Source organism: Carettochelys insculpta, chromosome 3, assembly GCF_033958435.1.
Source record: "Carettochelys insculpta isolate YL-2023 chromosome 3, ASM3395843v1, whole genome shotgun sequence".
Taxonomy (NCBI): Eukaryota; Metazoa; Chordata; order Testudines; family Carettochelyidae; genus Carettochelys; species Carettochelys insculpta.
The window spans coordinates 102,554,574-102,581,518 of record NC_134139.1 but is presented as its reverse complement, the minus strand read 5'-3'; the positions used below and the strand labels follow the sequence as shown (position 1 = coordinate 102,581,518).

Genomic DNA, 26,945 nt, shown 5'->3' with positions numbered 1-26,945 from the left:
AAAAGCAGATTGTTATATGATGTGATCTCTTATATCATTTATAAAGACTGACCTCAAAAGTTAGATTTTTTGTGAATTCTTCAAATTTATTTACATTTTAAGAGCTTATAACAACTTACAGCCTTGGTATATTTTGTATTAAATTTAGATTTCAGTTCAAAACAGGCTTATTTTAAAAATAACTTATTATAATTTAATAATAAAATATCCTATTTAAATTAATAAAATTAATCATCCAACCTAATTATTTATACATTTATTCATTCAAAATACCAAAATCCTAAGTATATATGATAACTTTTTTAATTCGGCATTTCTTCAGAATAATTTGCCATTAAATACCAAAAAAGGAATACACTTGCTATTAAATATCTATTTTTTGCATTATTTATTTACTGTTTCCAAAAAGGAACAGCTCCTGAAAGCTCTAGTTGATCTATGCCTTTATCTCGAACAGGGGTCAGCAACCCCTGGCATGGGTGCCAAGAAGGCATGGGAGCCAATTTTCATGAGCACACATGGCTGGAGCTCAGCCCCTCCCTTTCTTCCCCCATACAGCTAGGAGCTTGCTGAAACCCGGGCCACTTGTGGAGTAACGAGAGACCAGCTAATGCTACCAATCACCACCTAAATGGTAAAGCTCTGCCTCTTAATTTATTAGTGACTTTAAAAAAATATCACCAGCACTCAGATTGTACATAGAGGTGAAATGGTCAAATTCTGGCACTCCACCTCAGAAAGGTCGCTGACACCTGAGCTGGAAATTCTAATCACGGTGGCTGTGTCTACACTTGAATTCCTCTTTCGAAAGAAGCATGCAAATGAGGGGAATTGAAAAGGCAAATGAGGTGCACATTTACATAACTGGCGCCTCATTTGTATATTCTCCTTTTGAAAGAAGAAAAGCAGTGTAGACACTGCTGTTTTGAAAGTAATGCCCATCTTCAAAAGAGCCCTTCTTCCCATAAAAAAGGGAAGAAGGGTTCTTTCAAAGATAGAGTTTTCTTTTGAAAGAGCCGTGTCTGTGCTGCTTTTCTTCTTTCGAAAGAAGAATATGCAAATGAGGTACCAGGTATGTAAATAATCTGCACCTCATTTGCATTTTTGATTTCCCTCATTTTCATGCCTCTTTCGAAAGAGGAATGCAAATGTAGAGACACCTAGGCTATAGCTACACTAGAGCGCAATGTCGAAGTAGCGTATTTTGAAATAGCGACATCGAAATATGCGACTTTGACACGTAGTGTCTACACACCCTCCAGGCTTGGCACCATCGACATTCAACGTCAAAGTAGAGATGCGCTACATCCAAAGAGGCCGCCCGGACACAGAAAGGGAGCATCCACACGCACACACAAGCAGCCTCTTTTGAAATAAGGGGCCAGGAAAGCCCGCGGACAGGGCCAAAGGGTGGACTAGCCCTTCCAGGGCAACAACAAGCCAGCCCTTTAAAGGGCCCCTCCCAACTGCACTTGGCTTGCACAGCACAAGCCCTGCATCAGTGACACAAGCCTCACAGACTTCAAGCCTGCAGATATGGATGTCCAGGAGCAGCAGCAGCTGGAAGCCCTCCAAGCCATCTCCTGCAGGGCAGGCGCCCTGCTAGACACTGCACGGGAGGCCACCTAGCAGCTCCTGGCAGGGGAGACCTCCCCAGGGGCAGAAGGGGATGCCCCTGCCCATCAGGCCCTCTGCTTCCCCCTGCAGCTGAGTGCTCTGCTGGGTCTGGAGCTACCCCTCCAGCACTGAGTGGTGGTAGCACCTGGTAATGGGGGAGTGGGATGATGACCAGCGGCTGAGGAACTTCAGCATGAGCCAGCAGACCTTCATTAAGCTCTGCCAGTGGCTCACCCTCACCCTGAGGCACCAGGACACATGGATGCAGTGCGCCCTCACCGTCGAGAAGAGGGTTGCGATCGCTGTCTGGAAGCTACCACTCCACTGGCCATCAGTTTGGCGTAGGCAAGGCCACTGTTGGGGCCATCGTGATGGAGGTGAGGAGGCCTGGGCATGCACCCACTGGGAGGTGAGGGTCCAGGGAGGGGAGCCTGGGAAGGGGGGCCCAGAGGGGAGGGGTTGAGGAGGGGGGTCTGGGAAGGGGGGCTAGGGATGGAGGGGCCAGGCACACTCTGCATACCCTCGTGGGTGCCCATGTCCCCTCCCAACAGATAGTGCATGCACTCAATGCCCAGCTGCTCCAGAGGGTCATCCAAGTCGGGGACCCAGATGTGGCCATTGCAGGCTTTGCCGCCATTGGGTTCCTGAACTGCTTTGGGGCCCTCAAGGGGAGCCACATCCCCATCCACGCCCCAGACCACAGTGGCGGATGGTATATCAACAGGAAGAACTACCATTCTGTGGTCCTGCAGGCCACGGTGAACAGCCGAGGCCACTTCCAGGATGCATATGTGGGCTGGCCCAGCTGCATCCACAATGCCTGCATATTCCATAATTTGAGCCTATACTGCTGGCTGGAGGCAGGGACCTGGGACACGACTGTGCCCCTCCAGCCCTGGCTTATGCACTCCTACCCAGGCCACCTCAATGCCAGCCAGGAGCACTACAACACCCGCATGAACCACGCCCGGCAGCTGAAGGGCTCATGGCGCTGCCTCTTGGCCCGCCTGGATGTGGGCCTCCCAAAGATCCCCCAGGTTGTGGGTGCCTGCTGCATGCTCCACAATCTGGTGGAAAGCAAGGGAAAGACCTTTGTACAGGAGTGGGCATTCGAGGCCGAATGGGCTACCCTCAGCCCGTCGCTGCCCCTAGCCACCGGGCCCACCTGGAGGGGGACCGGAGACCCTGAGGGAGTACTTTGATTGGGGGGGCCCAGTAAGCACCATCAAGGCCATCCCTAGCAGGCCTTCTGCACACTGCCCCCCCCACCTGCTCATGGCCCCCACCACAAGCACACATACCATGGGGGTTTGGGAACAATAAAGCTGAATTCTTGTCAACTAATCAAAGTGCTTGCCGATGATTTTGGAACAATAAAAAAATAGCATAAGTATGTATATGGAGGGGATAATTATATACACAGTGGGGAATAACTATAATACATGTGAGGAACACATGGACGGGCCAGCCATCGGCCCATCACTCCAGGGCTGGGTTGGATGGGCGTGACCCCCACCACGTCTGGGTTGCTGGCCTCAGCCTTATCCAGGGTCCCCAGTGAGGCTGGTTGGGGGCTGGGAGGGTGGGGAGGTATGGCTGGGGTGTGTCCTCAGCCTGGTCATCAGCCCCAGGGGACTACTGCCCTGGGGAGCTGGCAGGTGGAGCAGCAGGCTGAGCCAGGCCACCAGCTCCTCAAAGAAGGCAGCCACCCAGTTAAAGGTGGCCATAAAGTTCTGCCAGGCCTCCCAGTGCCAGGCGGCCTCCTACTCCTCGAAGCAGAGCCTCCACTCCATGATGTCCGCCTGGCACCAGAAGGCAGCAGCCACCTTGGGGTCCAGGGAGATGTGCCTCTGGCCCTGGTGGGGGTGGGCCCATCCCACTACTGGTGGTGCCCCGGGCGGTCACAATCTGGGGGACGCTGCCCAGGACCATGGATAGTGCTATGCTGTCCTGGCCTGGGGCTGGGCACGGCACTGTCTGCGGGTGCGGGTGCTGACAGCACTGGCGGCTGTGGCAGCATCCCAGGACCGCGGTCTGCAGGAGGTGGGGGGGACCCCGGTCACATATGGTGCCCCCACCCCACACCCTGGGGGTGTATGCCCTATGGGGTACATACCTGACAGTCCACCGCCATTGTCAGGAGAGGCCCATGGGGCAGATGCCCAGCTGGATCTGTGGGAAGGGACTCCATCACCAGCTCCCCCTCCTCACTGGACCACTTGGATGGAATGGTGGGGTGGATGGTCCTGGCTCTGGCCCTGGGGGTGTGGGGCTGGCCTCCGTTCCCGACTCCGGCTCCATGTCCTGCTGGGGCTCCTTGGCCACGATGTGGAGAATGGCCAGGGGGAAAGGTGGTGTCCTGGGGGTCCAGGATGGCCCTGAGCTCCTGTTAATAGGGGCAAGTGGCGGGGGCGGCCCCACACTGGCTAGCCAAGTCCTGTGCCCGGCTGCAACCCTGCTGCAACTCCTTGACTTTACTTCTTATGTGGTCAGGAGTGCGGGCAGGGTGACCACAGGCAGTCAGGCCCTCAGCCAGCTGGGCAAATGCTTCCACGTTCCACCACTTGCTCCCCATTATGTGGAGCACCTCCTCCTCACCCCAGAGCCCCAGCAGGTTGCGGAGCTCGGAGTCAGTCCAGGAAGGGCCCTGCTTCCTGCCCTGCTGGCTGAAGGCCTGGGAGCCATGGGATGGCCTGGATGGGGACCCCTGGGGGCTCTTGGGGGGCTGGCTGGCTGCCATGTGCTTCCTCTGTGCCATGCAGGGGTACCTTGTGGCACGGCTGCTGCTTGCACAGTCCCAACTTCCTGCTAAGGGGTTTCTGGGTCCATGTGGCTTTAAGAGCTGCTGGGCACAGAGATCATAGAGCCCCGCAGGGGCTGGGTGGCACGTCTCCACCTAACAACTGACTGCCACCATGGTGGACCCCGCTATTTCTAAGTAGCAGGACGCAGAACGTCTACACATGTCCTACTTCAACATTAGGGCTGTGTCTAAATTTCCCATGGAATAAGGGGACTTTGAAGTAGGTGGGGTCCTTTCAAAAAGGAGCCCTGTTGAGATGAGCCGCGCAGCGGCGAGCCACGTCAATTTCGAAGTGCCGTGGCCGCCCGCATGCTAATGAGGCGCTGAATATGTATTTCAGCGCTTCATTAGTAAACTTTGAAATGGCCATTTACATGGCCATTTCGAAGTTTGGGGCTAGTGTACACATAGCCTAGATGTCAAAGTAGGGCACTATTCATATCTTCTCATAGGAATAGCGACTTCAGCGTCTTCGCGCCTAACGTCGATTTCAACCTCCAAGTAGCGCACGGCACGTGTAGACGTGGCACACGCTATTTCAAAGTTGTGCCTGATATTTCCAAGAAGTGCTCTGGTGGTGTGTCTACACTAATGTATTAATGCTGCTGTTACACTGAAATAATTATTCAACACTATCTCCAATGAAAAAAGCCTATAGTATTCTTCAGGGATGAAATCAACAGGATTAGGTATATATAGATTACTTTAGATATATACAGAATGCAATATGGAAAAAAAATTCTGTTGTTCTTTTAAACTAGTTTAAAAAATTCGATATCACAGATCTACACTTATGTTAAATCCTATAGATTTTTTTTCTGCAAAGGTATGAAAGATAGTTTAAAGGAAATTTATACTTAAGCTAGTATATGTACAGTACTACTTTTAAAATCCCAAGCAACATTTTAAAAAATGAACTAGTCTGTACATTTCATGATGTTTCAGAAGGTTGTGACTGTCTTTTGCATATTAAAAGGGGAAAAAAAAAGTGAATGGGACAGAAACACAAATCAATGAACATAAGATCCAATGAAGAAGCAGGCACCTTTGAATGTTTTGCCACATTGTCATGAACATTTACCAGCCATAGTACAGTATTCGGCAAGGTTATGATCATGAAGAAATTATTTACATTTTATTTACTTGTCCAGAACCTACTCCCTGTAAGCAAGGAAGATTCTGTAAGGTACCCCCCTGGTTTGCAGCAACCTCAGAGTCCCTTCCAACCTTGGTATCTATGGCTCCATGCGAATATTTTTGTATCATATAAGAATATGCTGGTATCACATTCTCCTTTTACAGAAGATGACATTTAGAAGTCCTTGAAGTCATCTCTTTACCATCCACTTCCTAACTAAATACTAAAATAAAAGGACTATGTAGTTCAAAGTCAATTCCCTAGTTTGTAACAAGAACTATATACGAACATCAGTTAATAGTAAAGTAGATTTCATTAACTTCTTATTTCACTTCTTTAACAAGAAGGGAAAACAAAACAAAAACAAAAAAGTTACTAATAAAACATTTTTTCTATTTATGCTACAGTGATTAAATGTGTTTTAAAACACAAAGAATTAGAATTGTAATGCTTGCTGCTGTTGATGTAATGCCCCAGAGAGGAACAATAGTGTATTTTTCCTAACTTGATTTTGAGATATTACCATGACATTAAACTACTCTAAATCTCAGGTGGATCAGTGTGGTTATTTCAAGTATAGCAGCTTTCACTGAATGTACAATATCTGACTCCAGGGAACAGTATTCTCTACAAAATGTTTCTCAGTATCAAATCGAAACTGCACTGACATTGTTTTTGATTCTGAGCAAAATTACTATTAACGCAAAACATGATAAAAGATTAGTTACACAATTAAAACAGATACTAATTTAAACTTTACAATGGTTTATCATCCAATTATCTTTGGAAATGCTAAATGACCAATAAAGGGAGACCAATGGAGATATTTTACTAATAATTTTACTGTCCATCAGTTCAGATCACAAACTTTCAAATTATGAATAAAATTGAATTGAACTGGTGATGAGATTTTTTATAATTAAATTTTCTTTCTTCTAAATTTCCTAATGCTAGTTGAAGATAACTCTATTCATGCATCTACAGTGATAAATATGGGCAAAGTAACTTTGTAAGCTAAAAAATGGATTCTCCAAAAAGAACAACATCTATTGTTGTGCTTTTCTATAACATACCATGGTAAATTGCATGCTGTTTATTTTGTTACAGTAAATGAATTTTTCTAAATGATCTCTCACAGAGCAAAGCTAAACTACAGGTTGAACCCCTCTAATCCAGAACTCTCTTGTGCGGCACCATCTGTCGTCCAGCATGATTTTAGTTAGCTGGAGGACCATTTATCATGGGTGTGCCCAAGTTTCTCATGGTCCCATAAAGTTTGTTTACAGCAAACAGTGCTGGCTGTCAGTGTTCTGATGCTGTTATTTAGCTCTTAATTTACCCCAAACGTCTTCTAAGAGCACCGTACGCAGTGGATATGTTGGTAATGCTGCTAGACAACATTGACCAGCTGTAGCTCAGCAAATTCTCTGGTTTTGCACTGGTCAGGTGCCAATAGTGCTGGACTAGAGAGGTTCAACCTCTACTGTAGGGTTGATGGTGGTATACCCAAACCCTTTGGTGAATGCGAAACTAATGTTCATCTGACAGCATTTGACAAATTGAATATCTATAGTTATAATGGAAAGCATTTGCTTTTATTCAGAAAGCTAAAATAAATGGTATTTCAACTGCTCTGTGAAAAATATAGTCACCTTCCACATTGGCAAGCTACCCTTTTGTCTTTACTCTGCACATCATCACTGTTACCCCTGGGAGGTAGTTTCTGCACCTAGTCCAGGGTAGCACTCTGTTCAAGTCCTTCATTAGCACTGTACAACTCTTCTTTTATGGGTTTACCCAAAAGGGTATACACAATGGGAATGCAAGCATGCTCTGCATTATTACAAGACATAAAAAAGTGAAAACAATGCAACTAATGTCCCATTAGTTTTAGGAACTATAAACACCAAATACATTACTTACTTTCAACAGTCACTTTGAGCTATACCAGAGGTATACCTTTTTTTGGGTGGGGGACCACTGACTTGTAGACAAATCCATTGGGGATTATACAAGTGAGAATTAAAAAAAAGAAAGAAAAAAGCTCACTGATGTGGTCTCCAACTGTAAGGGGCGCAGAGCTATGGTGTATGGGTAGGAGGGAGGAGGCTGGGAGTTGGGGTCTCCTTATGAGGGAAGCTGAAGGAGCAAGCTGGGGTGCAGAGTCTGGAAGGGAAGGTCAAAGTGGAGATGTGGGATCTCAGAGGGAGGGGCAGGAGCAGGTAGGGGTGGGGAGTCGGGTTTGGAGAGAGGGTATAGGAAGAGGGTGTGGGGTTCTGGATGGAAGCGGGGCATAGGAGTGGTCGAGGGGCGTGGAATCAGGGCAACAGGGGTGCAGCTTACCTGCTTACCCCCAGACTTTGCACCCCCTCCCTCAGCTCCCAGGTACCGCCCTCCACTGCTCTGATTGGCCAGAATGTGACTCCCCTAGCTCCCTCTAGCCCCGATTGTGGGGTTTAAGCTTGGGCAAACAGTTTGGGGATGTGTCTTTCCACAATCACAACTCTGACTAACTATAGTAAATGTGGTGTTATTTTATTAATATTTCCCCTTTTCTATGAAATAACTATTATGAATATATAAACATAAGGGGGCACAATTTTATATTCTTGTCTCAGGTGTAATATTAGCTTATCACATCTCTGCCTCCTTCCCCCCATCCCCCATTTTTGAATTACCTTGGCTCACTAAGTCTTCCTGAATTGTCAAAATGAGTCCCCGTCTGGAAAAGGTTGTGAACTGCTGCCCTAAAACATAGCTCATATTAAAAAAAGACAAGATCTGAAAGAAACAGATTTGCTAGCTCTAATATTTTTGATCCTCTTCACAGATTTGTTCTGAAGCCTGGGTGATCTCTTTGTCTGGCAATCTGGATAGATTTCTTTTTGAAACAGCCATATTTACATGCAATAAGACATAGATACAGCATTTAAAAATAAGCATCTGTTTTCCTGGCTTCTCCAACAATTTAGAATAGATTATCAAAAACCAGATGCCAAGACTTTCTCAAAGGATGTAATTGAGAAATGTGAGCAACTAAAATGCCTGTAGCATACCCAATTTGTCCCATTTAAAGATTTAAACATGCTATAACTTCTCATGACCATCTTGGAATTGTTCAGGTTGCTTCCTGTGGTTGGAGAGAAAACTAATTTGCAACTCTGGAGGGTGGGGGTGTAAAATATATTCTTGGACTTTCTAGGGTACAACTTGAAGCCATCATTACCAGTTTTCCCAAAGTAAAAAATTGTTACATGACGTAACACTTTTACAAATCTCTTCTCACTTTGGGGCCTTAATTAATGTATAGTTAAATTACAGGTAGTACCAACAAGTACTCATTGCCCTCTCTCCTTCTCTCATCAGACCTTACTAAATGCAAACAAAACTCCTTAACAATAGAAATGCTGGACACATGATTATTATAGTAGTATTAGAAAGTAACTGTTATTCCTACAACAAAACACTTTATTTAAAAGTTAATCCACTGCGTTACAGAAATGAAAACAGGTGGATTTGGGAGGATTTCCTTTTACTGGTAAATATCAGTACATTTCAGTAAATATCAATTTCACCATATACAGTAAACTGTCTGAACTGGCATTCTATCATCTGAAATTGTCAAATAACCAGTATTTCAGTCAGAGTAAATTTGTTACATTTTCCATGTGTACAGTAGAGTGAATGTAAATACAAATAAAAACGGTATAACTTTACAGTGAACAATACTGCTGTTATTACTGTACATTTGTTTTTCTTAATATGTAATATTGTTTTTCTTTAATCTTATGCATTCTATGTATAGCTCTCTATTATCCAGAATGTTTGGATATGCAGCAACCTCCTGGTCCTGGGACTGCTAGTTATGAAAGAATTTACTATACATATATACTGATGACAGGGTATGTCCATTCATAATAACCACAACTTATGGATCAACAAAATGAGAAACAAAACTTGAGAACTTACTGAAGTTTCATTTAAGGATATTTACTTTGTATATTGTCAGGCAACACTGACAATTGTTTTAATAAAGTTTTAGTTTTTTGACTGTCAGTAAGCCCCATCATTAGGTAAGTATTGTGTGGAAAAACACCTCCCCCGACCACTACCACAACAGGGGAGGTGCACAGGCATATTTAAACAATGTGGGAATAGTGTATATCATGGAAATCACTTCAAGGAAAAAAAAAAAGAGGAATCCTTTAGCACCTTAGAGACAAATGGATTTATTAGGGCATAAATGTTCATTGGTCAAACCCAATTCAATCTGTTGCAGTGGGTTTGCCCACGAAAGCTTATGCTATAACAAATCTGTTAGTCTTTAAGGGCTTGGTTACATTTTTTCCCCTGGGGAAAAAAAGGCAACCAACCGAAAAAAAAACCCCCACAAAAAACAAAACAAAACAACAAACCTTTTTTCTGACTCCCCCACCCTCTTGCTTTCACACAGCCATGCAGAATAATTTGAGATGAGGTTTTTTCCTCAGAACAAGTCCATCTCTGCAGATGACTTTCACCAACCCTCCTCAGGGTCCAAAAGGAATGCGTGTAAACAAAAGCAGAGCTATTATCCACTCATGTGAAGGCTTTTTACAATGCTGTGGCTGTCGCTATGAACTGTAGCTCTAAATGAGAAGCTCCCTTTCCCAGTGCTAGTGACAAGTATCAGAGAGGTAGTGTGTTAGTCTGTAGCTTCGAGAACAAGAAGTCTTGTGGCACCTTATAGACTAACAGATATTTTGGAGCATAAGCTTTCGTGGGCAAACACCTGCTTCATCAGATGCATGAGTCGGGGACTGGTTTCAGAAGGAACCCCCCCCCCCATTCATGCATCTGATGAAGCGGGTCTTTGCCCACGAAAGCTTATGCTCCAAAATATCTGTTAGTCTATAAGGTGCCACGAGACTTCTTCTTTTTCCCAGTGCTGTGGCTATGTGAATGAGATTTTCCAACATTACTTATTTAGACATTAGAAAGTCAAAAAAACTGCAATGTGGACATAGCCTAAGGCACTACAGGACTCCTCTTTGTCTTTTATACACACTAGCACAGCTACCCCTGAGACATTTCATAATATGTGGAGCTATACCTAGCTCACAGAACTGCAAGGGACCTTCAGAGGTCACAGAGCGGTCACAGCAGGACCTATCACCACCCCACGGATTTTTTTTAATCTATTTGCTCCACATCCCTAAACAGTCCCCCTCAAGGGCTAAACTCACAACCATGTCAAAACAAAAAGCAGTCAAGTAGCACTTTAAAGACTAGCAAAATAGTTTATTAGGTGAGCTTTCGTGGGACAGACCCACTTCTTCAGACCAGACTTCAGACTTCTTCATGGTCTGAAGAAGTGGGTCTGTCCCACGAAAGCTCACCTAATAAACTATTTTGCTAGTCTTTAAAGTGCTACTTGACTGCTTTTTGTTTTGATAGTGTATAGACTAGCTCGGCTTACTCTCTGTTGCTACTCACAACCATGTGTTTACCAGACCAATGGTTGAACCACTGAGCTATCCCTCCAGCAGGGAGTGCGGGAGCACCCCCAGCACCCTAGTTCCAGCACCTGTACCCCATAATTTCCCATAACTGTGTAAATTTGATTAAAAAATTGGCAAATGCATTCAAACAGCGGTTTAATTTGCCACAACTACAAAAACCGCCAACAGAATCCGCATTTAAACGCGCTCAGCCCAGCGTGTGACTCGGAGCTGCTCCCGGCCCTGCCGCTGCGGATCTGGGTACGAAGTTCCAGCTTCGCCCGCGGGAGCCGACAGGACCGAGCTGCTGAGCAGCCTATCAGCGCCTCGCACACGTGGGGCACTGGGAAGGATGGCGCGGAGGCAGGGGCGTGGCTAAAGCAGACTGACCACTGTGGCGCGCTGAGCCCCGCCCCGTAACCCTGGCGACGGGGCTACGCTTCTCCCGTCCCCACCCCCTACCCAGTGCCCGTTTTCAGTTTGCTCTTCCTCGCCACGTGCTCTCGCCCCGGGGAGTTCTGGGAGTTGTCGTTTCTTCGCCCTTCAAGCCCAGAACTGAGTACGGAGCTGCTGGCCGCCGCACCAAGAGGCTTGCACTTCTGCTCCCAGAGTGCACGGCGCGCCCCCCGAGGGCCCTGGGTAGGTGTTGCCTTCTCACGTGACGAGCGCGTCACTTCCCTAAACACGCTGGGGACCCAGTGAAGCGGGATCGGGCGGCGCAGGTAGGGCCCGGGGCGGTGGGATGGGGGCCCTCTGGCGGAGGCGCGGCCGCATACGGGCCAGACCTCTGAGTGGGAGTCATCGGGACAGGTCCCAGAGTCCTCCGCTGGGCGCAGGCAGGAGCAGCTGTGGAGGGGGGAGGGAGAGAGAGAAGTCCCGGGCTGGCTGGGCGCGCCGCAAAGAGGGAGTGGTTCTTCCACGTCCCCCACCATCCACCACCAGACGAGGAGTCATCCCTCCTCCCCCCCACACGCCCCCCGAGACACACACACACACACACACACACTCCCTCCCTCCCTCCCTCCCCCCCCCCGGGCAACCTCGGGGTTGGTGCACTCTGACCAGGGGGCGCCGAGCGCCACTGAACCAAACTGGAAACTATGTCACGTATCAGAGGGGTAGCCGTGTTAGCCTGGATCTGTAGCAGCAACGAAGGGTCCTGTGGCACCTTCTAGACTAACAGAAAAGTTTAGAGCATGAGCTTTCGTGAGTTAACTCATGCTCTAAAGTGAGAAAGCTCATGCTCTAAACTTTTCTGTTAGTCTGTAAGGTGCCACAGGACCCTTCGTTGCTGCTATGTCACGTAGCAGCCTCAGCCCAGCTGGTTCCAAGTCCTGTGGGTCTGCCTCGTGGCTGTTGAATTTGGAGTCAGGAAATGGCACCCTGCAAGAAGAGCTCAGGACAAGAGGAGCCCCAGACAACACCCATGGGAAATCTTGGGGTGTTTCATGTTACACCCTGCCCATGCAAGCCCACCAGAACAGTAGCTGTAGCACCACTGGCCCTGCTCACATGATTTCTGAAGCTTGTGTTTCTGTGATGTATTGGAAGGGTAGCTGTGTTAGTCTGGATCTGTAACAGCAACAAAGGGTCCTGTGGCACCTTATAGACTAACAGAAAAGTTTTGAGCATGAGCTCATGAAGTGAGTCTGTGCTCACGAAAGGTCATACTCTGAACTTTTCTGTTAGTCTATAAGGTGCCACAGGACCCTTCAGTTCTGTGATGGGCACACAGTGTCACTCATCTGGAATCAAGCTGTTACATTTTTTTTCTTGTCTCTAAAGGTTCTTGTTCATCCCCATTCCTTAATTTTGATTAGTCAGTTTACAGTAATTATAGTGAAATAAAATAGCAGGCTTATGTCAGTACATTATGATATCAGTGCAAACCCTCTTAAGACAGGTTCAGAGAGGTTGCACCCTTCTAAATAAGGGAGGCGTGGGGAACTGTTTTTGGGTTAGGAGAATACTGACCCCCATGAAAATCAGTCAGGGACGACACAAACATAAAATAAAACCCTCAGTAATATGGCCTACAACGGAAGAGGAGGAAAAAAAAACTGAGATGCAGAAAAAATGAGAAACATTTCCATAGCTTCCTTCATGTTTCAGCCTCATAGTCTGGATTAATTTTCCTGGGGCTCCCCTAGTGGAAAGTTTCAGTGTAAAATTAAGCAGTAAATGAAGTTTGAAATGGCAAGGGAGTAAGACTTTTTTCTCTTGGCCATGTCTACACTAGCCTCTGCCTTTCGAAAGGGGGATGCAAATGAGACACTTTGGGATATGCTAATGGGGTGCTTCCATGAATATGCAGCACCTCATTAGCATAATAGTGGCTGCAGCAATTTGAAAGTGAGGTTTTCGAATCGTGTGCCACCCATGTAGAAGGTGGCCTTTCAAAAGGACCCTGCCCCCTCTTGGACTTCAAAAACCCCTTGTTCCTAAAACCAAATAGGAATAAGGAGCTTTTGAAGTCCAGGGGCAGGGTCCTTTTGAAAGGATCCCATCTACATGGGTGGCACACGCTTCAAAAGCGGCACTTTCGAATCGCTGTGGCCACCATTATGCTAATGAGGCACTGCATATTCATGACAGCACCGTATTAGCATATCCCAAAGTGTCTCATTAACATACCCCTTTCAAAAGGCAGGGGCCAGTGTAGACATAGCCCTTCTGTTTTCTTCATTCACAACAGAGGAGCCTGAATTGCCTTAATGAAAAGTAATAGTTTGTTAGAGTAGTTTTTATTTTACTGTTATATTTAACATCAGCTTGTTTTTATATAAGGCTTATATTATAGCATTGGTTCTATGTGGAGAGCAGAACTGGTAAATCATCTGGAATGCAGCCGTTAAGCAGCTCATTACTGTTTTTAGTTTTCTTACTCTGATCCCATATGCTTTCAGTATGAGCTTGTTTCCAGTGAAGGACTACTTTGCACAAGTAACAGAATTAGCTAAAAGACTGAACAGCATCTGTAGGGGCACTGGCTCTAACTAGTCATTAATTTCCAGGAAGTACCCTAAAGCAGGGGTCAGCAACCAAAATGGCAAGAAGAGCCATTTTTCCAATTTGGTAAAAAACTCATTAATTCAAGAGCCACAATGCATGTGAATACGAGACTGTCCTTAATAAATAACATGAAACCATACTTTTTGTAATTCCTATTTTAAGACCGCCTCACACAGTGATTTATAATGTGATACATATTTACTGCAGGACATCACAAACTTTTTACTTATTCTGTTTCCTCACATTTTATGTGTGTGTTTGTACCACTGTCTTCCTTTCACTTCTGAACCTTCTCTTTCTCGGGATGATGCTAGGGAGGGTTATCCAACATTTCAAGATCACATATTTGCTATTTAGAATTGAGTTGTTCATTTTTGGGCTTTTAGACATTTACCATTTATTGAAAATTAGGTTTATTTTTAATTTTTTTTAACTTTGCAATTGTAACATTTGGAGCCATAAAGAAGTCCTTAAAGAGCTGCATGCAACTCTGGAGACAGATTGCAGACCCCATCCCAATAACAAGCTTATTACTGCTGTTATAAAAGACAGTGATGTCATTTTAAAATATTTGGATACATATAGATTATTTTTGGAGTATTAATGGAATGTACAGTAAATACTACAATTGCTTCAGTCACCTCTCATTATTCTACTCAGAATATAATTGAGTAGTAGTGGCTGAAAGGGTGATTTCTAGTTGCTACCAGTCACGCAACAGAAAAGTGTAGTAAAATGGTTTAAATATAGTGCCTTGCATGTTGAATAGTAACAGAGTGGGGCTGTAACTGACTTGGAAGGCAAGACCTAGATTTAGGATCAAGGCTCTTCTGCTGCTTATACAGCTTTGACAGCTTAATTTTCAAAGTGAGATTTGGTTAAAGCTGATCATCCATGAAATGTTTAAAAACTAGACTCAAGAATATGACCTAAGCATCACTCCAGCTTTTTTTAATAAATAACTCATTCGTCCCTTTCAATTTATATTTAACTATTTTTTTCCTTCCATAAGATAAGAAATTAGTCGTAAGTGCAATAGCGAATCAGCCAAAATGGAAGAAAGGAAAATCAAGAGAAGGAGCCCAAAATCTTCAAATAGTCACCCTGCTCAGGTTGCTAATGCCAAGAAAAATTCTGTGCCAGTTAGTAAAAGTACAGCATTTTCAAACCCTGCACCACAAGCAAATTCACAGAGACCAAAGTCAAAAAGGTAAGCTCCTAACATGCTACAACTGTTAGGGGTGGGTAGAGAAAGGAGAGACAGTTGAGCATATTGGCCTAAACACAACAGCTGAATATTAAACAGTGAGCTAATGGCTGCAGGCAGAGGTGAGTAGAAAACAGGGTTGAGAACAAAAGTCTTAAGCAATGTTTCTAGTAGTTAACTTTTACCGGTAGTTACACAGTAGTTATACACAGTTATACAGTAGTCCCTCGAGTTATGCGAGGGTTGCGTTCCCATGCACCCTTGTGTAGTTTGAATTTCACATAAATTGGTGGGTGGCTTTTATTCCCTGGCCGAATGCTGGGGAAGCAGCAGGGGCACTTGGAGCTCCTTTTGAAAGATACATCCTGGGGTTGGGGGGGATTAGCTGGGGAGGGTTAAATCTGGCAGTGGGCTTAGGCTGTGGGAGGAGGGTAGGGCGGTTAAGCCTGGGGTGGGTTAGGGCTGCAGTGGGACTGTGCAGCCATTTGTGGGGGTTGAGCCGGAGCCACGCAGGGTGGGGGTGAATTAGAGCTGGGGGGTATGGACAGGGCTGGGGGGTGTTTGAACCAGGGTGTTGGGGGGGTTGAACCAGAGCTATGCAGGGTTAAGCCAGGGCTAGGGGGAGTGGGATTTTGAACTGCACTTAACCTTAACTTGCATTAGTGCGAGTTAAGAGCAACTCAAAATTGTGCATTTTGAGGGATTACTGTACTGAGATTTATGTGGAGGTGCCAATACCAGCAGAATGGCAGAGTTTGCTTAATCTGCCATGCAGAACTGCAGTAGTCTTTTTTTTTATTGCATTTTGAGAAAAAAGTTTCCCTAGAAATATTTAATTATCCAAAAGGAAAGGTGCTCAACTCCAGAAATCTACGGTACCTGCAGCTAATGTGAGAATGGAAAATTATCATTGTGTGCAACTCAGTGTTTAAATATACAGAACAGAATTATTTCTTATATGGTGGAAATGTCATTTTGATTTTTTATTAAATTTGATCTAAAGTAACATATATTTAATGTCTTTAGTTGACCATATTATTAGCCTTATTTGAGAAAGGGTGGTCATATGGAAATGTATTGCAGTTTCTCAGCTGTAATAGCATTTGTAGGTTATATTTGGCCAACAAAACTCTATGTATGTCACCATAAGCTACTCATGAAATAGTTGAGTAAAAAGATTCAGTCACTTGAGTTTTTCTCTGAAATTGAATGAGAGTGCATTGTAAAAGAACACTTAAGGATGTGTCTGGCTAACTTTCATGCAGTTTTACAAAAGAAAATTTAAATTTAGTGACAAGTTATAAAACCTTAGTTAATATGAAAGTATGTATTAGAAATATCAGTTAGTGAGTTAATATCTGTTCAGGGAATAAGATTGCTTTATTTACTTCCCCAGCCAGGGGCTTGGTTCCATGCCATGTAGAGTTCCAGGAGTTTGCTTCCTGTCAAAATATTGGGGAAATCAAAAGGTGGTTTAAAAATTTTAAGTGGAAAATTTGAGGGTTATCCTCTGCTTTCAAATGGTAATAATAAAGCAGATTTTTGGAGACCTGCTTTGTATTATTGATTGATCACAACTTGATCACTTTACGTTTAGATGAACTTTCTGTTCTACATTTGTGATGGTACAGTTAAGCTATGTACCTTTGCTAGCGTTTTGTAAAGCCCATTTTGAGAATAGTCCTTCATTTCACTTCTTCAGCAGGAGCAAGAAGAGGGAGGTAGTCTCTTCTGTTAAATTAGATGTCTTTCATTTCCTTAGGGGAATAAAAGAGAAAGCCAAACCTCCTGGAGGGGAAGGAAAAGGGGCACAGGCAGCTCCAATACAGCACTCTTTTCTCACAGATGTATCAGATGTTCAAGAGATGGAGAGGGGACTTCTGAGTCTACTGAATGATTTCCACTCTGGCAAACTTCAAGCATTTGGTAAATAAGAGGGTTTTCTTTTTCCAGCTTTTGTTTTTACTGGTATAAGAGAGTAATTTTTTGCAAAGAAATAGGCTGGCTACAGAGAGATTCAGGCTGTATTAGACAAGATGTTAATCTATATTTAAGTGAAATGTAACTTGGCCATTATTATTTTATTGGAAATTTGAGATGGCAGCCTTTTAAATCATAGGTTATCTTTAGGTCTGCGTTCTGTCAAAAAGTCCCTTTTATAGTGCTTGTGTGCTAGAGGGTTCCAGTTATCATGGGGAACACAAATCAATTTATTGAATTGTAGATTTAAAATAGCAAGTTTTAAACTAGTTTATGGTTATATTTATACTGTCTATTTAACAAGAAATAAGATACCATGATGAAATGAAGTAATAAATGCCAAACTAGGAAACAAATTCAGACTGCATACCTGCTTGTACATAATTAAAATTGAAAAGTTTAAAATTTTGTTTTATGCTGTGGGGACTGAATTCTGTTTTTGCCAAATTTCCATCTTGCCAGAAATAGAATTTCTCTACAGAACTTCACCTGTAACTGTTTGAAGTCTGATGCTGTATTACTTGGTCAAGAGGTGATAGGAAAAGGGTTTGATACTAGATAACTTTTAGAATGCAAGGGCAGGTTATACATACTTTCTTTTTGTGGGTGGATTTTTATTCTACAGATTGATTACCACTGCAAATTCTTGCCTGTAGTGAGAATGCTGCTGCTTCCTGAGGGTCTATGCAGAGGACTCTTGCCATTTGAACCTAAATCTGTCACATGACATTTTCCTGCAATTGAGTTTTTTCAGAACCTATGCCGCATTCATGGCAGCAAAGTGCTACTTAACTCTTGTTTAGACCTAAGCGCCTGCCTTTCACGAACTCTGGTCATTAACTTTAATGTGAGCAGGATTAGGTCCAATCCAACTGGCAATATTTGCTTTCATGATAGAGTCCATCGTACTCTTGTACTTGATCTTGAAGTGGAATCATAAATTTGCATACAAAAGTTGTCAGATTCTAGGCTGTGCATGGGGTTACACGAGCAGGATGAGAATACCTCACCTGCTTAAAATGTTAGTTTCTTGCCCTTGAAGTAGTTGGTATCACCACTTCAGCAAAACCCAAGTACAGGATAAAATGCAAGGACAGAAGCTTTTATTTAAAAAGTTACAGTTCTAAACAATCTCTTTTCTTCAGGAAATGAGTGTTCCATAGAGCAGATGGAACATGTGCGGGGGATGCAGGAGAAGCTAGCTCGTTTGAATCTGGAACTCTATGGGGAGTTGGAAGAACTTCCTGAAGACAAAAGAAAACTTGCCAGTGATTCCAACTTGGATAGGCTGCTATCAGATGTAAGTATATTAAAAATAGGAAGTGTGCCCCTTGAATTTGCTCCACAAAACTAGACCCGAGTTCATGAACAGAATCCAGCAATGTTCTTTCTATACAAATTGGAGATCTTAGGGTCTTATGAACTTAGGGTTCACTATATTGAGAAGAAACATGACCCCTGAACCAAGATCTTTCCCATACTTGCTCAGGATTGTGCCTCATCAGCATTTATTTTGAGGAAATACAAGTGCCTTGTCCAACCCTCTTATTCAGGCTACTGCTTGTGGTACTTTTACCAGTTGGTGCAGTTTAGAGCTGCCTTTAAGGTTCAGCAAACTGTATCAGAGCTTAGTCTGATAGAGAACCAGCCTGAACTCTCTCTCCTGTGTTCTACTCTTCTGTGCTCTGCGACACTTAGAGATGAGACAGAATAATCTGGACGTATATATTTTAAATATCAATTTTTCTTTCTCTAGTGCCACCTTTGATTAACAGGAAAACTGCTAGATAGCCAAAAAGCCTAATTTCTCAAATCCTCCTAATGTAGAGCTACACTTGCTTTTTAATTTCCACTGGTATCAAGAGGGGTTTGTTTTACAACAGACCCTAAATTTGTATTGGCCTCATTTATAGTTGTATTATTGACATGCTTGCTTGATTAATTATAATTAACGTGGCTTTTCTGATATTTTGTTAATTTATATTGCAGCTAGAAGAACTGAATTCTTCTATGTATCCTTTTTATTAAATGTAATATTTGATAAACGTGATAAGTAGTGGATTAAAAACAATTATACAATTAAATGTCTCAAATGCATTTTCCAGATGTTCTGTAGCTCAGGAGAGTTAAAAGGATTTTAACAGTGCTCTTTTTTTAAATTCAGGGCTGTAGTATATCATGTTTTCAGATCCCTCTAGCTTACAGATCACTTTCCTGTAACAGCCACTCTAGCAACAAAATGTTTCCAGGTACATAAAGCTAATGGCTTAACCTTGTGGAATCACTTTGCCATCAGTTTGCATTTTCTTTAGTCAGAAGGAAACTGGCTTCTATTCTGATGATAGTAGGCAAACTCTTCCCAGTGTAGGACCAGATTCTGCATGCTGCTTCCAGTATAATTCCTACTAAATACAAGAGGTCCAGCTCTTACTATATACAAGAGAATGAAATCAGTAGGATGTGTACCTAAGTAAGGAGTGCAGTAACCCATGGGATAGACTTACTATACAGTTACAGAGAAATAGCTGTGTTAGTCTGTATCAAAATGTAGGTTGATGCAGAGCAGCAATTGGCAGCCAACAATAGTGAGGGGGTCACATGATTGGCCCTCCATGTCAGTGGACGGCAGCAGCCCACTGGGATTTACCTGTCTGCCCCCACTTCTCCATGTGCCTGTCATACCCTGGAGCCTTGCAATTCCTACTCCTGTCTCTCCCTCCAGCACTTTTCAGAGGGAGGGGAAGGAGTAGGATTTTGCCTGATTTTTGTGCTTTGTCCTTGCTCCTTCCCCTTCCTCCCAGAACTTGAGAGCTGCAAATCAGCCATTCGCAGCTGTTCAAGCTCCGGGAGGAAGAGCAGGGACGAAGCACAAATCAGGTGATTTGTGGCACACCAACAATGCTGGAAGGGAGGGGGAGAAATAGGAAGTGCAGGGTTCAGGGAATGAGCAGCATGTGAGAGGGGTGGCAGACAGGGTCCCCAGGCACAGGTTGCAGATCACTGCTGTAGATCTAAACAAAGCCTCGTGCCTAGGCTCTTTCTTTAAAGATGTATTCATTGTGGCTCTGTCTATGCTGCACCTAACCTGTGGGTAAGATACGCAAATTGCGCATCCTATTTTGGCATTCATTACTAAATGCTGTGTTATTTTGAGGCATCCCTTACTCCTCCTGCAACGAGGAGTTCAGGGATGTCCAAGTAGTGCTCCCTTTAGTTAAAAAAAAAAAAAAAGCTTAGAAATAACAGGCATGTTTCACAAATGTAGAGTAGTTATTTTGGGATATCTCAGTATCCCAAAATAGCTCTGCAGTGTAGACGTAGCCTAACTGTTTACACTTCCAAAGACAAAGATCTGTTGGATACATATATTGTGTCATAGATGAAGTGTCAAATTTTAGACTGGAAATGTTGGTAGAAAAGATAGTTTAGCCTGCTAAGTGCAAATCTTGATAGAAATGACCCACTTTGGGTAGGAACTCTGGAGCAGTCATGCCTCGTACTATGCCTCCTAAAATGCTCAGAACCGCAAATCTGTCCTGAGCAAAAAATACCCTTCCCCCACCACTCTTTGGGTCTCCTGTCAAAGGAGGAAACTTCCACACAAACGTGTAACATATATCACTGAAATGTGCGAAATACAGCACTGCAGCATTACCATTTACAAATAACTAGTTGAACAACTTAGTTCATGTTAATGTGTACGTTAACTTTAATTGCCATGTCCATTCTGGAAAGCCGCACGATCATTGTAGAAGGATGGCCCACAATGGTTAAGACACCGGCCTGGGATATGAAGTACACTGTTTAATTCCCTGCACTGCTACCTACTTCCTCTGAGAAAGTCATGTCATCTTTCTGTGCCTCACTTCCCTATCCGTAAAACAGGGCTGACAGTGTTCCCTTATCACCCAGGGTTGTCATGATAATACATGTATGCACTGTACAAAACATGTAGCCATTATTATAAGATACAGGTTGAAACTCTCTAGTCTGGTACAGTAAATCCTCAATTTAATGGACCCGATATAACGGACTTTGGAAATAATGGACGCTGTTTGCCAGCTCCCTGCCCCTCCCCCCATAAATAAATGCTGGAGACTCACGACATCTGGCGCCGTAGGGGCTACTGCAGCAGCTGGGGCCACTGCGGCCAGAGGAGCTGGCCGAGGGTGGGGCGGAGGGCCTGCAGCAGGGCGCAGGTGCTCTCCTTCCCCCCACATCCCATGTGCATGGAGCATGTCAGCACCCAGCTGCTGCTGTCTGCAATGGTGCTGAGTGGCAGCCATGGTGTCAGAGGCTGCTGCCCGCTGGCAGGCTGGGGGCAGCCACGCTCTACCATTCAGCTCCTCTCCTGGTAATTGGGAGAGGGAGGTGTGAGGGGACGAATGGGACAGGAGGGGAGGAGTGAGTGATGGGCTGGGAAGGTCAGTGCATCATCATACAGTATAACCATTCGGCTATAATGGACTTTCGGCATTAACGAACACACCTTCCGCCTTATTAGTTCACCACCAGTCCCGGCTCTCAGTGTTCTGTGCTATTACTTAGCTGTAATTAATCCCTAAATGTCTTCTAAGAGCCCAGTAAACAGTGGAAATGTTAGTAGTGTGTTAGACCTCCTGTGGTCTAGCAAATTCTCCTCTTTGGCACTGGTCGGGTCCTGAGGATTTCAGACTATAGGGGTTCAGCCTGTACTTAGGTACTACAGAAATAAGGGCCATTTAAGTAGGTAAAATAAATACAAGTTTTCCAAAATGTTTCAGCAAGTCAGAGGCCAAGTGTGAAATATTTCAGGCCCAAAGTTGTGTGTGTGGGAATTTGAGTAGAGTTGATTGAAAACCATTCTGAAACCAGCCACTGCAATATACATTGTACTATATATAGCATAACTGTTCCCACCCTTGTCAGGCAAAGTGGTTCTAAAGTACCTGTCCTTCAGTGGGCTGTAATTATATAACCAACTGCTCTGAGGTAGAATTCTATGCTTATTAAAAGGCACAAACTGGGATTTCATATATCCTCAAATTAATAGTGAATGGCCAATCTGTATCTTAAGAAATTTGTTTAATACATTTTCTTACATAAAGGCACAGGACCAGGGCGGTGCCCTTCTAAATACCTGCACTCTCCATTCTTTCAGTTTTCCTTGTAAGACTTACTATTCTCTAGATCTAAACATTTTTATGCAAGAAAAATACTGACATTTATCTCATTTTTACTGTTTGCATTACCGTAGGGTCTCTTAGGCTCGCAAATTCAATTATTTGCGAGCAGCTGCTTCCCCCAGGACCACGAGCAGGGAGCGCCAGCTGCTGCTGCTTCCCTGGGACCCCAGACAGGGAGCACCGGCAGCTGTGCTCCCAGCCGAAGCCATGTTCGCGAAATTCAACATGTGCGACGGTCCTCAACAAGGAACCGTCATGAATGTTGAGACCCTACTGTGTATTGAAAATATTTGCATGAGGCTATTTTATAAATGCAGTAAAACAGAGGATTATTTTATTGTTAAATTGATAATGTCCTTAGCATTGAGATGATTTCTTTTTATTCTGGCATTGTGTATAGCTGAACCCACTATGTTTAGATATTCCACAGCATGTCAGGTCAAATATTTTGTTTTTATATCATCACAAATCTGTCAATCTCTACAAGCATTCTGTATCAGTGTAATACAGATGTAAGATGATTACCTGCGTTAAGAAAATTTCTTAACTCTTTGTTCCAGACAAAAACTTCATTTAGCAGATTCACAAGATATCCCAAATACCTCCACCAGCTGAAAGTATAGGGTTTTTTTTTATTATTATTTTTATTTAGACACACCTCTGAGCAGTCATGTCTATTTTTTCCAGTGGAATATAGGGTCTTACTCACTTGTTACAATAAAGAATGAAAGTGCAACTGCACATGATTATTTTCACCTATTCCTGTTAGCAGATTTGAGTGCTGTAATATATCAGGGTTGGAATCTAAAAATTTAACTGCAATGATGTGCTGCTATGCTTTGTGTTACTGCCTTCTTTAATATGTGTTGGAGAAAACTTGAAAGGACATACTTGGTGTTGTTTATATTTATATATGTAAATATATACACACATACGTTCACTCACATTACTCCACTTTTGACAAAGCTAGCAGAGAAGGGTTTTTGTAGCTGCCTTCCTGCCTAGTATCTAGACAATCTGCACATACTTCTGTGTGGTTTGCTTGCCATTAAATGAGTGCTTATTTATTTAAATAAATTGTTATTCATTTCAAGATGCTATACGCTGTTGAAAAGCTTAGTGTCTAATTATTATTAAAGACTTTGTATTGTCAGATTTTTACAAAGTTCAGTTTTTCCCCTTACTTTGTCCACCACTTTAAAATTAAACCCAGTTAGAATTGGAATATTTCATTTGGTTGTGGCAAATTTTATTTCGCAGCAATTCTTGCACAATGTCACTCTGTAATAAATCCATTTCACACTACTTTGCTTTTAATTTACTTCTGTTATTTAGTAAAGTCTTCCATTATGGAGGTTAATGGATGTTCCCTATTTTTATAGTTATTTCAGGAGAGGGGAGAGTCTGTAATAAACACTGACCTTACCTTCAGCACTTGCTCCGTAACAAGAGGTTTGTTCCTAAGTAGTACTACTATGGGCACGTTTTCTCGACTATGCATTACCGTACATATTTCAACTCTGAAGATGATGTACTGAGAGATTCACAGTTGACAAAGCAGGCCTTTAGTTAACAAGCACAAATATACCCAACAAATTGTTCCATTTATACAAACAAGCTGAATTGTCTTCAGCGTGAGCCCAAATTTCATACAAATTGCTACATTTCTTGAATGTAGACAGGGAAAAGCCTTGTTTCTGCAAAGACTGATGGCTCAAAATTTCTACCAGAGCCTGTGAAAATGCACAATTGTTGGAACATTTGTTCTAATGTGACATTGTTAAACTATTCATTCAGATTATATTTTGTGTGTATTTGTTCTATAGCAGGTATGAAATCTCTCTCTCTTCCCTTTTGGGTCTCAACTCATGAGCTATCCATGTTACTAGGGACTGAGAGGAGAAAAAGTTTCAAATTCTGTGGAAGTCCCACTCAGAAATGAAATTTCCCCAGACATGCATTGAAAGAACACAATTCTGTGCCTCATGAGCTCTCACCTCTTTCCTTCTGAATCAAGTGTAGCTTTGTCTGATTCTTGAAGGTGCTAAACAGAAACTGCAACTCTTGCATCTTCAAAGTCAGTGTTTCTTAAAAATACTGTTTGGTGTTCCATGGTCTCAAAAAGTTGATGTGGAACACCTATGAAAATTTTCTTTTTAAAAAAATTGGCCAGAAAATAAACAAGCAGCAAAACACAAAATAAAGTAATTTGGTAAGTTATCTGTATTTTTTTTAAAAAATGTAACTTACTCTGTTTATTCAGATTGGTGGAAAAATAAATTCAATAAATCACGTGCGACGTGTATTGGCTGACATCGAGCAACTGACAGTGTAGTACATGCTCCACATATCGCTGCTAGTTGCTATGCACTGTATAAATAGAAAAAGATGATTAGAGGGCAGAGGTGGCTAGCACAATATCAGTCAACCTTGCTGCCTTATTAACTGTGCTCCCATCATGCTGCGAAGCTAGCTATGCTCATCCCTTGTTTAATGAGTACTCACCAGTACTCACGAAAATGAGGGGCATACGAACCAACCTTTGTTCACAAAATGAATGAACTTTCCCTGCTTATATGAGCCAGCCACAGGGTCCCTGACTGGGGGGGTGGGGGGGGGGTTGGGAGATCTGCAGCCCCAGCCTGCAACTCTCTGCTCACCCCCCACCCCAGCCTGGCCTGCTCCCAACATCCATCCTGGACCGCCACACCCCCAACAGGTACCGCTGCAGCAGCCCAGAGGAATGAGCCGCCACCAGATTTTAGCCCTCCTTCTCATTCATGGCCCCAAACTGCCTCCAGCCTTTAACCCTCACCAACCCCCCACCACCCAAAGTTCACTTACCTTTCCAAAGCAGCGCCACATGCTGCCACTTGTTCCCTGTGTTAGGAGCACTAGGAACCAATCAGAGACTTTAATGTGTATTTAATAGTAATTCAGTGTCCCTCTTAAGAGTTTTTGCCTGTGAGCAAAAAGTTGGGAACCAGTTGTGCTTGGATAGAGAGGGATGAATGTACCTTTATTTCTCTGGTGAAAGAGAAATAGCCATGTTAGTTTGTATTCTCACAAAACAAACCAGCAGTCCTGTAGCACTTTTAAAGACTAACAAAATAATGTACTAGGTGACGAGCTTTCATGGGACAGACCCACTTCTTCAGATATATGTATAGATTTATATCTGTATAGACACAGTAAGTCCTTGCTTTGCATGTCTTCAGGTTGCACGAAACTCACTTTAATGTGAGTTTCACACAACTTGAAGATGCGTGGCTGTCAGCCTGCCTGGCTTCTGGCAGCTGCAGGCAGCCAGGCAGGCTAAGAGCCCCTTCCCACTGCCCTCCCAGAGAAGTTCTAGGCACCGCTCTAGTAAGGCAGGAGGAAGGCTTTTAGCTTGCTTAGCTGCCTGATGCTTTGGACAGTCAGACTGGCTAAAACCTCCTTCGCAGAGTAGTGCTGCTGCCAAGCTGACAGTGACACCGCTCTGGGAATGTAGGGAGAAGGGCTTTAGCCCCCATAGCTGCCTGCTGCTGCATGCAACTAGGGGGGCTAAAACCCCCTTGTCCCCTCCAGGATCAACCCATCCCACGTCCCCAGCTCAGCCCCAACCCACACACAGGGTTCCCAGCCCCTGGTGCACTACAGCCCTACCTGCTTACCACTCCCATAGACCCTGTTCCAACCGCTGCATGCCCCGGCTCAACTCCACCCTCCCATCCACCTTGCAGCCCAAACCCACCCCAGGCTTAATCCCTCAGCTCCAACCCACCTCTGAAGCCCACCGCCAATTTACTCGAATTTCAGGCTACGTGAGGGTTGCCTGGAACTACTGTATAGATCTGAAGAAGTGAGTCTGTCCCACGAAAGCTTAACAGCTAATAAATTGTTTTGTTAAAGAGCTGCAGGACTGTTAGTTTACCTTTATCTCTCTTTAAAGTGTGCTTCAAAAGTGTAATGCTTTCTGGGGCACACAGGAAGGAGTGGAATAGATTTTCAAGTTGCTTCCCCTGACTACTACTGCCTTCACGAGATGCAGAAATAAAATTGTTTCGGTGTTTTCCATTACTCTTATCATAGTAAAATGGTTATAGTTGTAAAACTTTGAGTATTTTTTCCACACTTGTGGCACACCTGCAAGTTGTTCATGGAACACCAGTGTTCTGTGGAACGTAGTTTAAGGAACACTGTTATAGTATTCTCTTTCTTCTCCCACCTAGCAGTACAAATCCCACACTAACCCATTGGATTCCTACTGAAGTCTTTCTCCAAACTTCCCTTGTTACACTGAGTAAGGGAACTGTGAAATAAATCACAGTGTGACTCTTTCAAAAGTTTGCCAGCAAGGAAGGCGCTTAACTTCTAATTTCCTTCTGGATGTCACTGGGGAGGTTGTGAGCAAACTACTCTGCTCTCAAGACAATGTAAAATGCACAGAGGAACTGGTAAAACAATGCACTCTGACCACACTAGGAAAAGCAAGCATGCCAAAACCAAAGGTTTTGTTAGACTTTAGATCAGCAAATAACTTGACAGTTGCTATATGTTG

The 26,945-nt window shown here is 43.7% G+C and overlaps 1 protein-coding gene across 1 annotated transcript; it reads left to right on the top strand.

Moving 5' to 3' along the window:
• Positions 1 to 11,700: 11,700 nt before the first annotated feature.
• On the top strand, positions 11,701 to 23,804 carry CCDC28A (coiled-coil domain containing 28A). Its single transcript, XM_074988733.1, has 6 exons — positions 11,701 to 11,760; positions 15,063 to 15,260; positions 17,020 to 17,183; positions 18,383 to 18,537; positions 19,227 to 19,249; positions 22,963 to 23,804. The coding sequence occupies exons 2-6, from the start codon at positions 15,103 to 15,105 to the stop codon at positions 23,015 to 23,017; spliced, it is 555 nt and encodes a 184-aa protein (XP_074844834.1). The 5' UTR covers positions 11,701 to 11,760; positions 15,063 to 15,102; the 3' UTR covers positions 23,018 to 23,804.
• The last annotated feature ends 3,141 nt before the right edge of the window (positions 23,805 to 26,945 follow it).